The 15,792-nt window shown below is 42.1% G+C and overlaps 1 protein-coding gene across 1 annotated transcript in view; it reads right to left on the reverse strand.

Annotated features, from left to right (window-relative positions):
* Window positions 1-6,635: 6,635 nt before the first annotated feature.
* The window catches only part of LOC122701385, a 161,433-nt gene continuing 152,276 nt past the window's right edge, over window positions 6,636-15,792 (reverse strand). Inside the window, exon 69 of the mRNA XM_043914303.1 lies at window positions 6,636-7,298. Within this exon, the coding sequence (XP_043770238.1) occupies window positions 7,294-7,298 (5 nt within the window). The 3' untranslated portion in view covers window positions 6,636-7,293. The remainder of the gene's footprint in view (window positions 7,299-15,792) is intronic.

Below are 15,792 nucleotides of genomic sequence, written 5' to 3' on the forward strand. Positions count from 1 at the left end.
TATTTTGGAGATTTAACCCCTTATTGGTCACTTCATTTGCAAATATTTTATCCCATTCTGTAAGTTGTCTTTTTGTTTTGTTTATGGTTTCCTTTGCTGTGCTAAAGCTTTTAAGTTTAATCAAGTCCCATTTGTTCATTTTTGTTTTTTCATTACTCTTGGAGGTGGATCAAAAAAGATCTGTGATTTGTGTCAAAGAGTGTTCTGCCTATGTTTTCCTCTAAGAGTTTTATAATGTCCAGCTTTACATCTGGATCTTTAATCCACTTTGAGTTTATCTTTGTGTATGATGCTAGGGAGTGTTCTAATTTTGTTCTATTACATGTAGCTGTCCAGTTTTCCCAGAACCACTTATTGAAGAGACTGTTTTTTCTCCACTGTATATTCTTACCTCCTTTGTTATAGATTAGGTGACCATAGGTACATGGACTTGTCTCTGGGCTTCTATCCTGTTCCATTCATCTGTATTTCTGTGTTTGTGCCAATGCCATGCTGTTTTGATCACTGTAGCTTTGTAGGATAGTCTGAAGTGACAGAGCCTGGTTTTTCCAGCTCTGTTTGTTGTCGTCATTTGTTTCTGGCCGTGGCACACAGGACCTTAGTTCCCAAACCAGGGATCAAACCCAGGCCCCCTGCAGTGGACGTATTGAGTCTTAACCACTGGACCACAGGAAGGTCCCTGTTTTTCCTTCTCAAGATTCTTGGGCTATTCGGGGTCTTTCATGTTTCCACATAAATTGTAAAAATTTTTTGTTCTAATTCTGTGATAAATTTTGTTGGTAATTTCATAGTGATTGCATTCAATCTGTAGATTGCTTTGGGTAGTGTAATCATTTTCACAATATTGATTATTTCAATCCAAGAATATGGTATATCTCTTTGTGTTGTCTGTGACTTTTTTCATGAGTATCTTTACTGTGTTATGAGTACAGGTCTTTTGCCTCCTTAAGTAGGTTTATTCCTAGGTACTTTATTCTTTCTGTTGTAGTGATAAATGAGATAGTTTCCTGAATTCCTGATCTTTCATACTGTAAATGTATAGAAATGCAAGAGTATTTCTGTGTGTTAACTTTATACCTTGTGACTTTATCAAATTCATTGAGCTCTAGTAGTTTTCTGGTAGCATCTTTAGGATTTTCTGTGTATAGTATCATGTCATCTGCAGACAGTGGCAGTTTTACTTCTTTTCCTATCTGGATTCCTTTGGTTTCTTTTTCCTCTCTGATTGCTGTGGCTAGGACTTCCAAAACTATGTTGAATAAAAGTGGTGAGAATGAATATCCTTTGTCCTGTTCCTGATCTTAGAGGAGATGCTTTCAGTTTTTCACTATTGAGTAAGATATTAGCTGTGCGTTTGTCATGTATGGCCTTCATTATGTTGAGATAGGTTCCCTTTATGCCCACTTTCGGGAGAGTATTTTTTATCATAAGTGGGTGTTGAATTTTGTCAAAAGCATCTATTGAGATGATCGTATGGCTTTTATTTTTCAATTTGTTAATATGATGAATCACACTGATTGATTTGGAGATACTGAAAAATCCTTGCATGTCGATCCCAAACTTCCTAACCATCCCTTCCCCCATCCTTTCTCCTGGTAACCATAAGTTCATTTTCTATGTCTGTGAGTCTGTTTCTATTTTATAAATAAGTTCATTGGTATGGCTTCTTTGTTCAGTTCAGTCGCTCAGTCATGTCCGACTCTTTGCGACCCCATGAATTGCAGCACCCCAGGCCTCCCTGTCCATCACCAACTCCCGGAGTTTACTCAAACTCTTGCCCATCGTGTTGGTGATGCCATCCAGCCATCTCATCCTCTGTCGTCCCCTTCTCCTCCTGCCCCCAATCCCTCCCAGCATCAGGGTCTTTTCCAATGGGTTTCTTTGTAGATTCTGCATATAAGGGAACTTTGCTCAATATTATGTGGCAGCCTGAATGGGGGGGAGTTTGGGGGGGGATGGATACATGTATATGTATGGCTGAGTCCCTCTCCTGTCCACTTGAAACTATCACAACAGCATCAATCATCTGTACTCCAGTATAAAATTTAAAAAGAAAAATCCTTGCATCCCTGGATAAATCCCACTTGGTCATGGTGTATGATCCTTTTAATGTGTTGTTGGATTCAGTTTGCTGTATTTTGTTGAGGATTTTTGCAACTATGTTCATCAGTGATGTTGGCATGTAATTTTCTGTGTGATATCTTTGGTTTTGGTATCAGGGCCTTGTAGAATGAGTTTGGGACTGTTCTTTCATCTGCAGTTTCTGGAAATCGTTTCAGAAGGATGTGTGTGTCAGAAGGATAGGCTCTCCTCTAAACGTTTGATAGGACTCGCCTGTGAAGCCATCCTAGACTTTTGTTTGTTGGGAATTTTAAAATCACAGTTTCAATTTCAGAGCTTGTGATTGTGTGTTAGTTGCTCAGTTGTGTCTGACTCTTTGTGACCCCATGGACTTCAGCCCACCAGGCTTCCTTGGTTCATGGAATTCTCCAGGCAAGAATACTGGAGTGGGTTGCTATTCCCTTCTCCAGAGGATCTTCCCAACCCAGGGATCAAACCTAGGTCTCCTGCATTGCAGGCAGATTCTTTACCGTCTGAGCCACCAGCGATCCTTTTGCTTGTTTTTTTGGTCTGTTCATATTTTCTATTTATTCCTGGTTCATTTTGGAAGATTGTATACACCTAAGAATTTGTCCCATTTCCTCTAAGTTGTCCTTTTTATTTTTCTCTCATGATCTTTTGTATTTCTGTGGTGTCTGTTGTAACTTCTCCTTTTTCATTTTAGATTTTATTGATTTGAGCTCTGTCCTTTTTTTCCCTTGATGAGTCTAGCTAATGGTTTATCAATTTTGTTTATCTTTTCAAAGAACCAGCATTTGGTGTCATTGATCTTTTCTATTGCTTTCTTCATCTCTAGTTCATTTATTTCTGCTCTGATCTTTATTAATTTCTTTTGTTCTGCTAACTTTGAGTTTTGTTTGTTCTTCTTTCTCTAGTTGCTTTTGGTGTAAGGGTAGGTTGTTTATTTGGGATTTTTCTAGTTTCCTGAGGTAAGATTGTACTGCTATAAACTTCCCTCTTAGAACTGCTTTGCTGTGTCCCACAGATTTTGAATCATCATATATTCATTTGTCTCTAAGTATTTTTTGATCTCTTCTTTGATATCTTTAGTGATCCATTGGTAGTTTCATAGCATTTTGTTTACCCTCCATGTGTTTGTGTTGTTTTTTTTTTTTTACAGTTTTTTTTTTCCTTGTAGTTGGTTTCTAATCTTGTAATGTTAAGGAGAGACCACTTTTAAAATCTGTTTATTCATTGATGGACACTTGGGTTGCTTTCTATCTGCTTCCTTTCTTCCTTTTTAACTTTTAAAAACTCTCAGGGACAAAAAAGCATAATAATTATAAAGATAATTTTAAAAGAAAAATAATCAAATTAACTTTTTAAAAAATAACCAACTGTGTGTCATGCCCTTCCTATATGGGGTTCCCATTTTCTTCTATTCCTTACCAGCTTTTGTCCATATGCAGTCATTATTATTACAGATTTTTATGCACTCTTCCGCTTTACTTTGAAGCTAATTCTTTTTTATGTTAAGACATTGCCTGATGCTGAACTTTTTGACAAATGAGTTCAAGATAGTGTTTGCAATAAACTACAAATTAAAAAAATAATTTCCCTGTTGGCTGTCTTTAATTTTTATTATCTTGAGTAATAAAATTATTTTGAAATCTTTTGGACTCATTTTCTCCTTTCACTCCCTCGTTTTGGATAAAGGCCCAGGAGTGGGCTTATTAGGTCAAAGGAAAGAATGGTTTTAAGACTTTCAAAACCTGCTACTGAGGTTGTTCATAACTGAAACCACTCTTTACAGAATTTGAGGGGGAGGGGTTTTGCTGACAGCCTCACCAGTTCTGGGTATTATTATTCATGTATGTATCTATTTTATAATGTAATAAATCAGGTTATGATGATTATTCTCATTCACATTTGGTTTCCAGTATCATTAAATGTTCCGCCTAATGTTTACTCATCACTTGTATTTTTCTACTTTTGAATTGCCTTCTCTGACCTTTTACCAGATTATCTCATGGAGAGTCAATTTCAAAGGAATTTACCTGAACCTGCTCTTAGTTGGCCTTAGGTATGAACATTTATAGGTGTTAAAAAAAATTTTTTTTATTTATTTTTGGCTTTCCTAGGTTTTTGTTGCTGCATGGGCTTTTTGTTTTTCTCTAGTTGTGATGCGCAGGCTTCTCATTGCCTCGGCTTCTCTTGTGGAGCACAGGCTTTAGTGCGCGTGGGCTTCAGTAGTTGTGGCTTCCAGGCTTTAAAGCACAGGCTCCATAGTTGTGGCTCATGGGCTATTTATAGGTAATTTTTAATGGAATCCTTCCCTGTTTTTCTAAATGCAACACATGTGCATGCACACCCCCACACACTACAAATTGCCAAGTGTTGATGTTGAGTCAGCCTGGAGGAGGAGGAACTGTGCTCTGTCCTGGGGCCCCCAATGTCCCCAGCCCACTGCTAGGTTCCTGGTCAGTGTGTGAGGGTCAGAGCCGGGAGGCAGGCTGGCAAGTCTTTCTGCAGTTTCCTTTCTGGGCCGGAAATCCCTGAGCCATTGCACAGATTTAGAGAAACCTGCAGGTGGTTGCAAAGTGTGGGCGCAGCCATCTCCAGCCTCCTCAGGCCCCTGCATTCCAGAGGTTTGCCTTCCATTGCCCCCTTCCCTCCTCCTCCAGGGCCGAGTTCCAAGGCCCAACACAGCACTTCAGTGGGTGCATTTCTGCTCAGGCATGAGACGGCTTTTGGGTCATTTTGATGCCTATTATTTTTCTTATATTTATAATACTTTTAAAAAATATTTTTCATTTGGCTGCACTGGGTCTTAGTTGGGGCACACAGGATCTTCAATCTTCATTGCGGCATGTGAGATCTTTAGGATGTGTGCGGAATCTTGGTTGTGGCATGTGGGACCTAGTTCTCTGACCAGGGGGATTGAACCTAGGTCCCTGCATGTGGGAGGGTGGAGTCCTAGCCACTGGACGACAGGGGAAGTCCCTGTTTTGACACCTATTAGGAAAAAATGAGAAGACAGTGGCACCCCACTCCAGTACTCTTGCCTGGAAGATCCCATGGACGGAGGAGCCTAGTAGGCTGCAGTCCATGGGGTCTCGAAGAGTCGGACACAACTGAGCAACTTCACTTTCACTTTCCACTTTCATGCATTGGAGAAGGAAATGGCAACCCACTCCAATGTTCTTGCCTGGAGAATCCCAGGAATGGCGGAGCCTGGTGGGCTGCTGTCTATGGGGTCGCACAGAGTCGGACACGACTGAAGTGATTTAGCAGCAGCAGCAGGAAAAAATGAACAAGCATTCCACATTATGGCTTGGGATACAGCTGAAGTTCATTTGACTCTTTCGTAAAGATCAGACTACAGGCACACCTCGGTGATGTCTGGGTTCAGTTCCAGACCACTGACATAAAGTGAGTCACAGGAACATTTTGGTTTTCCACTGCTTATAATAGTTATGTTTATACTGTAGTCTATTGAGTGTGCAATACCATTGTTTCTAAAAAACAAAAACAGTGTGTGTATCTTAATTATTGCTAAAAAAAAATGCTAGTTGTAGTAGTAACATCACAGATCACCGTAACACATATAATAATAATGAAAAAGCCTGAAATGTTGTGAGAATTACCAAATGTGACAGAGACACCAAGTGAGCACTGCTCAGAGGAAAATGGCACTGACAGATTTCCTCAACACAGGGCTGCCGCAAGCCTTCCATTTTAGAATATAAACAACCCTCCCCAACCCCCAAAATGCAGTCTCTGCAAAGTGCAATGAGATGAGGTATGCCTATAGACGGTACAAGGCCACCGTGAAGTGGAAAGCAGGTGGTTGTGGTTGGGCAGGCTTAGGGGCAGATGGGCCCAGCTCAGCGCCAGCCTGGCCTTCTGCTAGTCGTGTGACCTTGGGTACATCCCCTCAGCTCTCTGAGCCTGCTGCCGCTGCTGCGTCTGGTATTCAGGGATCATCCACACCTCTGCTGCTAAGTCGCTTCAGTCGTGTCCGACTCTGTGCAACCCCATAGACGGCAGCCCACCAGGCTCCCCCATCCCTGGGAGTCTCCAGGCAAGAACACTGGAGTGGGGTGCCATTGCCTTCTCCCCACACCTCATCGGGTTATTAAAAAGTCAGAAGAGCAAACGTGTTTTGAAGAGCAGAGCTTGGACGCTGGGGTCTTCTGATTGTAATAACCATGGCAACATAGCACTCCCTCCAGAGGGTGGGAATGAGCAGGACCAGATCCCCCATTTGCATTCACTTCTGGCAAGTCTAAAACCCTCTCGAGTTCCTCTTTCTAAACTTCACTGAGCACCTGTTGTGTGCTGAGGATTCCATGTGGGGAGGCCAAGAACAGCTGAGAACTGGCATCTGGCTTTCTGGTAGCCCCAAGCCTTACGGCTGAGAGCTCACCCACTGCTCTGGACTCTTGATTCCGTGTAGAGAGGGTCCTGGGGGCCCCCTGCTGGTGAGCAGGTTTCACAGCCCCCCACGCCTCCCCCCTCCACCCCGTCCCTCCAGTGGAACAGATGACCCCACCAATCTAATACACGTGTGCTTGGATTCTGCCAGCTTTATTTTTTCAAGGGAAACACCTTCTCCCAAAGAAAGTGAACAACTCTGCAGGCTGTACCCTTGGGGGCTGAATGCCCAGAGCACAGGTCCATGGAAACTGGTCCCCTGGAACATTCAGCCTTAGAATTAGGATCTATGCCAAGAGGGAAGCACCCAACCAAGCCTTGATTAAGGGATTTGGGACCATCTGTTCCCCTCAAGGAACCTCATCCCTCAGGGGAAGCTGATCCCAAGCTAGGAAGACCCGGGGCAGCCTGACTCATATAGCAGAGGCTTCAGAAATAGCAGCCGGGCAAGTGAAGAAATAGCGCAGGCAAGAACAGTTCCGAAGTGGCATCCCCTCTCCAGAGCAGGATCCAGCAGGCCAGGCTGTCTGCTGGATCACGGGGCAGGTGTTGAGGGAGATGGAGAATTATCCAGACCAGTGTGGGCTCCATCGCCCCCAGAGGTATTTCAAAATCACTAACAGCCCTTCTTTGCTGGATCCATCTCAGTCCTGATCTTCTCTGACTTCCTGGTGTTTCATGTTCATCATTCTACCCCACACGAGAATCTTGACCTTGCTGGATGAGACGGGATTGTGGCCGAGGGAGAGGGAGTCTGAGATCTTTGGCAAGCCTGGTGCTGGCTCAGGCAGAATCTCAAACTGCAGAGAAAAGAGGAGGGAAGTATAAGGCTTTGTGGACCCAGCGGACAGGGAACTCCCTGTTTCCTGGAATCAAGCTGGGGGTTCCTGTTACAGTCCTTGGCACACTGCAGGCCCAGCAGGGTCAGGCCTCAAGTGGCCCCCATTAAAAGGGTATCTCTCCCTTTTAATGGGCAGATGGTTCCCAGCCTGGGAGAGGACTGGACCCCAGCACCTGATGCTTTGGGAGTACAGATGATGTGCCCAAAGTTGGTGGGTAAGGGGGTGAAAGAATCTGCCTGCAATGCAGGAGATGCAGGTTCAATCCCTGGGTCAGGAAGATCTCCTGGAGAAGGGAACCACCTCCAGTATTCTTGCCTGAAGAATCCCATGGACAGCGGAGCCTGGTGGGCTATATAGTTCAGGGTGTCGCAGAGAGTCAGACACGACTAAGCTATCTAGTCGATTGGTGAAGGGGGAGTTCAGGAGCTGAATCCTGATGGAGAGAGGGTATCCAGGTCATGGGAGTAGCCGGGATATTCAGATGTTTCTGAAACATTCAGTGACCTCTGGATGACTTCTCTGCACTTTCAGAAGGAGCCACAGCCTTACCCCTTGGATCTCCAGTTCACTCTGAAGCAGGGACCTCTTCAACTTAGGGGTCATAGACCCAGGCAGATCCTCTGCACCTCTCTGGGCAAGGCACCATCGGCAGGTGAATTTGTAAAAATTTTTAAAAAATATTTATTAGTTTTGACTGTGCTGAGTCTTAGTTGCAGCACACTGGATCTGTGATCTTGGTTGCAGCACACGGGATCTTTAGTTGCAGCATGCAGGATCTAGTTTCCTGGCCAGGGATTGAATCCGGGCCCCCCTGCATTGGGAATGCAGAGTCTTAGCCATTGGACCACCAGGGAAGTTCTGGCAGGTGAGTTTTAATCTCTGTTACTTTCTTTTCCTGGTCTCTGTATGATGGGGTCATCAATACAAGATGAAATAAAAGCAGAGACAAAGAGTGTCTGTCTCCTTGCCAACCTGCTTCTGATGTTTATCCATCAGCTATGAAGTTAAAGGCTGGGTACCAAATACCTCAAGTTACCAGGTTAAGGAAGGTCCCTCCCAGCCCTCATTTGCTAAGAGAATGTTTAAAAGGAAAGTATGAGCATTAGAGAAGCTTACTGAATGCCTGTTCTGTCATCTGTTGATATTCTATCTTTGGTTCTTTTTCAGACATGATAGTATACTTTTAATAGTTTCTAGTTCCCTGCCAGAATGTACAGCCTGTGTTGGAAAAACCCACTTCTGAATTCCTGTTTGTTTCTATTGTCTTGTCTGTACTGGTTCTTGCTCTAAGAATTTTGTCTCCTTAAGTGTATTTATTTTTTCTTAATAATTACAGTGGTTGTAAGTACAGTGTTTAGAGTTGTATTGCCATACCTAGCATATGAATTAGGTGCTGAGTAAAAGTTTCTCATTCAAAAGTTCTTAGTTGTGGCAAAATATGCATAACAAAAAAGTTGACCATCTTAACAGGTCAGTAGTGTTAAGTTACTTTCACTTTGTTGTGCAATCAACCCCCACCTCAGGAACCCTTTTCATCTTGCAAAATTGAAACTCTGTCCCCACTAAATAACTCCCATTATCTCCTTAGATCAGCTCATGGCAACCACCATCCTATGTTCTATCTCTATGAATTTGACAACAGTGAACGTGAAGAAGCTCAGTTGTGTCCGACTCTTTGCGACCCCGTGGACTGTAGCCCACCAGGCTCCCCTGTCCATGGGATTCTCCACACAAGAATACTGGAGTGGGTTGCCATTTCCTTCTCCAGGGGATCTTCCCGACCCAGAGATCGAGCCCAGGTCTCCCACACTGCAGGCAGACGCAGGCAGATGCTTTAACCTCTGAGCCACCAACTTTAGGTGCCTCATATCAGGGGACTCACAGAGTATTGGTCTCTTTGTGACGGGCCTAATTTCACTCAGCACAATGTCCTCAAAGTTCAGCAATGTTGCATCGTGTCATAATTCCCTTCCTTTTTAAAACTGAATAACATTCCATTGCACATATACACATATTTTGCTTATCCATTCAGTTGTTGACGGACACTCGGGTTCTTGAAACTCGTGGCTATTGTGAAGAATGATGCTCTGATAGTCGTACAAACATCTCTTTGAGACCCTGCTTTTAATTCTTTTGTGGTATTATATCCAGAAGTGGAATGACTGGATCATATGGTAGTTTAATTTTTAATTTCTGGGGGTCATGCTGTTTTCCATATTGGTTGCACCATTTTACACTGCCACCAACAGTGCACAATAGTTCCAATTTCTTCACATCCTTGCTAACACTGTTCTCTAAGTTTTTGAAAATAGCCACCCTAATGGGTGTGAATTTGTATCTCATTGTGATTTTGATTCACATTTCCCTAATGACGAGTGATATTGAGCATCTTCTCATGTACTTATTGGTCATTTGTATATCTGGTTTGGAGGAACGTCTGTTCAAGTCCTTTGACCAATTTTTAAACAGGTTTTATTGTTGAGTTGTAGACATTCTTTGTATATTTGGAATATTAACCCCCATCAGATAATGATTTGCAAGTATTTCCTCCCATTCCACAAGTTGCCTTTATACTCTGTTGATTGTGTCATTTCACACACAGGAGTTTTTAATTTTGGTGATGTCCAGTTGGTCTATTTATTCTCGTTTTAAAGATTTATTTATATTTTTGGTTGTGTTGGGTCTTCATTGCTGCATGTGAGCTTTCTCTAGTTGTGGTGCAGACTTCTCATCGCACTGGCCTTTCTTGCTGCAGAGCAGCCTGGGCACATGGGCTTAGTTGCACACACCAGGTGGGATCTTCTTGGAGCAGGGATCGAACCCGTGTCCTCTGCAGTGGCAGGCAGATTCTTAACCACTGGACCACCAGGGGAGTCCCCCCTATATTTCCTGGTAAGGGTTTTATAGTTTTAGTTCTAGTATTTATGTATTTGATCTACTTTTATATGATATTAGAGATGATCATGTGTTTCCCACCCCCTGTCATTCTGTTAATATGATGTATTGCATTGATTTTCCTATGTTGAACCGTCCTTGCACTGCAGGAATAAACCCACCTGGTTATGATGTATAATCCTTTTAACGTGCTCTTGAATTCTGTTTGTCAGTGCCGTTGTCCCTCAGTATCCACGGATTCCAGGACCCCCCATGGATACCAAACTCTGTGGATGCTCAAGTCCCCTATATAAAATGATATAATATTTGCATACAGTGCATGTACATCCTCCTGTATAGTTTAAATCATCTCTAGGTTAGTTAGAATACCTAAATACAATGTAAATGCTATGTAAATAGTTGCCAGCATGCAACAACTTCAAGATTTGCTTTTTGGAATTTTCCAAATTTTTTTTTCAAATATTTTCAATCTGTGGTTTATTGAATCTGTGGATGTGGAACTCATAGGTATAGAGGGCCAACCATATTTTTTTTTTTTTTGAGAATTTTTGCATCAGTATTCATCAGGGATATTGTTCTGTAGAGTTTTCTTGAAGTGTCCTTGTCTGGCTTTGGTAACAAGATAATTCTGGCCTCATAAAATGGCTTTGAAGATGTTCCCTCTGCTTCAACTTTTTGTAAGAGTTTGAGGAAGCTTGATTTTCAATTTCCTAAATCCTTGGTAGAATTCACTAGCAAGGCCATCTGGTCCTGGGCTTTCCTTTGTTGGGAGGTTTTTGATTACTGATTCAATTTGCTTGCTAGTTACAGATTTCTTCAAGATTCAGTTTTGGCAGGTAATATGTTTCTAGGAATTTATGCATTTCATCTTGATTGTCCGACTCGTCATACAAAGTGTTCATAGTACTTTCTCATAATCCTTTATGGTCCTATAAAAATCAGTTGTAATGTTCCTGATTTCACTTCAGATTTTTACTTACTTGGGTCTTCTCTCTCTTTTAAATTAGTCAGTCTAGCTAAAGATCTGTCCATTTTGTTGATCTTTTTCTAAAAAAACCAACTTTTGGTTTCATTGACTTTCATTTTTCTACTTTCTACTTCATTTATCTCTGGACTAATCTTTATGACTTCCTTCCTTCTGTAAGCTTTGAGTTTGATTTCTTCTTTTCAAGAATCCTTAAGAAGTTAGGTTGTTGATTTGAGCTCCTTTTTTTTTTTTGAATTACAATAGGCAGAGCTTTTAATGGAGCAACGTATTGAACACTGCAGATTAGACAAGTCCTGGAATTGGAAGTAAAACCCATCATTGAACAGAAGGCGTTGGTTGCTGACAGAATCTCGATTTAAGACAAACCTAAGGGAGGCGGTAATGAAGTCGGTAAACGCTCGATAAACGCGAGCAGATATTGCAGATGCCAACCATTAGATGGTTTTCCCACACAGGGTGAGCTCCTTTCTTAATGTAAGGATTTACATTACACATTATACATTTCCTTCTCAGCACTGCTTTCCCTCAGTCCCATAGTTTTCATTTGTCTCAAGATATTTTCTGACTTACCCTGTGATTACCATTGGGTGTTTGAGTGTGTTGTTTAATTTTGTACAATTTATGATTTGTCCAGTTTTTCCTTCTGCTATTTCTGGTTTCTTTGTGATTGAAAAAGAGTTTGTAGGACTTGAAATTTTAGAGGTTTATTAAGACTTGTTCTATGTCCTAGCCTGGAGAATGTTCAATGTACACTTGAGAACAGTGCTGGTATTGGGTGAAGTGTTCCATATATATATGGAACATATATATATACACACACATATATGTCAGGTCTGGTTGATCTGCAGCGTTATTCATTCTGTTTCCTTATTAATCTTCTCTTTGGTTGTTCTATCCATTATTGAAGTATACTCTTTCAGTTACTATTTGTATGCAATACCATTTTACCCATCCTTTCACTTTCAACCTGTGTCCTTAGATCTAAAGTGAGTCTCTTGAAGACAGCTCAAATTATTCCATTTTTCAGCTCCTGAACTTGTTTCTGTATTATAATTTCCACTTCTTTGTTGACAGTCTCATTTTTCTCATATTATTTTCCTGATTTCACTTAGTTGTCTGCCATCTTTCTTCTCCTTCAGCTGACTGAGCATATTTAAAGAAGTTGTTTTGAGACCTATCAGTTTCTTGATTTACTCTGTCTCTCTGAACGGGCCCTGTCTCCCTGTTTTTTTGTATGTCTTGTCATCTTTTGTTGGAAGGGGGCATTTGAAAAGACACTCACCTCTCCGGTTCTTTGCAGACTGCCCCTGTTCAGGGGAAGGCCTTCACTAATCAGCCTGGTATGAAAGTTCAGGGTTCGTTCAAATACTTTCTAGCGGGTGTATCTTCCCTGGGCCTGTGTGTGTCTGCTTTAACTCCACATTCCCAGCAGACTAGCCATCTCACCCCCACCTCTCAGGGATTTAGATACAGTGTTGTATCCGTCTGTCCATAATCTTGCCCCCAGTCGCCTGCAGACTCTCCGCAGCTGTCTCTGGCAGCAGCACCTACCCCTGCTTTCAGCAACCACCCACATGATATCCAAACCACGCTAGCATTCTCATCACCACCGAGTCAGAGACAGGAGCCCCCGGCAGGTCCCAGACAAGTCAGCACATTGCAAGCAAGTTCCATTCCTTCCTTCCACCCCAAAGCAGGAGCCAGGAACCGACTGCCTTCTCGGAGAGTGTACTGGGGAAGGCAAGCAAACAAACAAAAAAAAGCCATGAAATTTCCTACTGTTTGGAGTGAGACTTTTTCTCAGTCAGGCACTCACTTGATTGTTGCTGGCTGCTTAACTGGGTTCTAGGGTTCTCACAAAGCTACTTTGGTCCACTTATTGTTCTATACTCAGTGTTTCCACGGAGGAATAAGGATTTGTAGATTTCTAGCCTGTCGCCTTGCTGATGTCACTCTCCTGTCTTCCCCCTGGATTTTGATCAAGATATTTCCAAAACACCATTTTTTTCTGTCTTGTCCAACATTATTAGATATCCTACCAGAAGGATTGTCCTGAATAGTCTAAGTTGCCTACTTTAGTACACTGTTCTTAAATACCATCCTTGGGTTCCAGAGATTACTTCCAGTTGGTCATGATGTTCTCTTAGCTTATGTCTCAATAAATTTCTGAATTTCACTCACTAACATATTAGTAACATCTACATTCAAGTTTGCAGTTGGGCTTCTAACTTTCCTCTCTTGCCCTTGAGTTGTCATCTTCCATCAGATAATACTAATTTCATTAAAAAGAGTTGGGAAGAGGAGGGTCTCGTTTTTATATTCTGGAACAGTTGTGGTACATTATTACAACTTGCCTATAAAACTATCTGGGCCTGGTGTTTTATATTTAAGATCTTTTTATTTTAAAATAATTATAGATTGGGAGGAAGTTCAAAGATAGTATTGGCTTTTCAGGTGGTGCTAGTGGTAAAGAACCTGCTTGCCAATGCTGAAAATGCAGATTTGACCCCTGGGTCAGGAAGCTCCCCTGGAGGAGGGCATGGCAGCCCTCTCTAGTATTGTTGCCTGGAGAATCCCATGGACAGAGGAGCCTGGCAGGCTACAGCCCATGGGGTCACAAAGAGTTGGACACGACTGACGACTGAAGCAACTCAGCACACACCACAAAGATAGTACAGAGATGTCCTGTGTATCTTTTATCCCACTCCCCCCAATGTTTACATCTTCCATAATTATAGTACCATAACAAAACCCAGGCACTGACATTGTGTATAGTTCTGTGACATTTTGCCACAGTTGTGGATTCATGTAACCACCACCATCAAACTTCAGAGCTGTTACATCACCACAGACATCTCCCTTTTTCTACCCTATTGTAGTCACACCCACTCCTCCTCCCAGTAGCTACTAATTTGTTGATTTTTATAATTTGTAGTTTTGAGAATGTTATAGAATCATACAGCGCATGATCCTTGAATTTGTCTTTTTTCATTCATGCTTTGGAGATCTGTCCAAGTTGTTGCCTGTGTCAGTAGTTTGTTCCCTTCTATTGCTGAGTGGTATTCCAGAGTATGGATGTACCAGAATTTGTTTAACTATGTACTGACCGTAGGTTATTTTGGTGGTTACAAGTTGCTCAAGATTCTCCAAACCAGGCTTCAACAGTATGTGAACCCATGAACTTCCAGATGTTCAAGCTGGATTTCAAAAAGGCAGAGGAACCAGAGATCAAATTGCCAACATTTCATTGGATCATCAAAAAAGCAAGAGAATACCAGAAAAACATCTACTTCTGCTTCATTGTGACAAAAAGCCTTTGACTGTGTGGATCACAACAAACTGTGGAAAATTCTTCAAGAGATGGGCATACCAGACCACCTTACCTGTCTCTTGAGAAGTCTGTATGCAGGTCAAGAAGCAACAGTTAGAACCGGACATGGAACAACAGACTGGTTCCAAATTGGGAAAGGAGTATGTCAAGGCTATGTATTGTCACCCTGCTTATTTAACTTATATGCAGAGTACATCGTGTGAAATGCCAGGCTGGATGAAGCACAATTTGAAATCAATATTGCCAGGAGAAATATCAATAACCTCAGATATGCAGATGACATCACCCTTATGGCAGAAAGCAAAGAAGAACTAAAGAGCCTCTTGATGAAAGTGAAAGAGAAGGGTGAAAAGCTGGCTTGAAACTCAACATTCAAAAAACAAAGATCATGGCATCTGGTCTATGATTATGGCATCACTTCATGTCAAATAGATGGGGAAACAAAGGAAACAGTGACAGACTTTATTTTTCTGGGCTCCAAAATCACTGCAGATGGTGACCGCAGCCATGAAATTAAAAGATGCTTGCTCCTTGGAAGACAAACTATGACCAACCTACACAGCATATTAAAAAGCAGACATTACTTTGCCAACAAAGGTCCATCTAGTCAAAGCTATGGTTTTTGTAGTAGTCATGTATGGATGTGAGAGTTGGACTATAAAGAAAGCTGAGCGCCAAAGAATTGATGATTAAGAACTGTGGTGTTGGAGAAGACTCTTGAGAGTCCCTTGGACTGCAGGGAAATCAAACCAGTCAATCCTAAAGGAAATCAGTCCTGAGCATTCATTGGAAGGACTGATGCTGAAGCTGAAACTCTAGTCCTTTGGCCACCTGATGCGAAGAACTGACTTACTGGAAAAGACCCTGATGCTGGGAAAGATTGAAGGCAGGAGGAGAAGGGGACGACAGAGGATGAGATGGCTGGATGGCATCACTGACTTGATGGACATTGGTTTGAGCAAGCTCCAGGAGTTGGTGATGGACAGGGAAGCCTGGCATGCTGCAGGTCTTGGGGTCACAAAGAGTCAGACACGACTGAGTGAACTGAACTGAATAATAGTGCTATGAATAATCACACACAGGTTTCTGTGTGAACACTTGTTTTCATTTCTCTGGGATAATATCCAGGAATGCATTTGCTGGATCACATCATAAGTGTATGTTTAGCTTTTTCTCCAGTGACTGTACCATTTTCCCTGCCCACCAGCAATATATGAGAACAAGTTTCTCCACATTCT

Source organism: Cervus elaphus, chromosome 10 (genome assembly GCF_910594005.1).
Source record: "Cervus elaphus chromosome 10, mCerEla1.1, whole genome shotgun sequence".
Classification (NCBI taxonomy): Eukaryota; Metazoa; Chordata; class Mammalia; order Artiodactyla; family Cervidae; genus Cervus; species Cervus elaphus.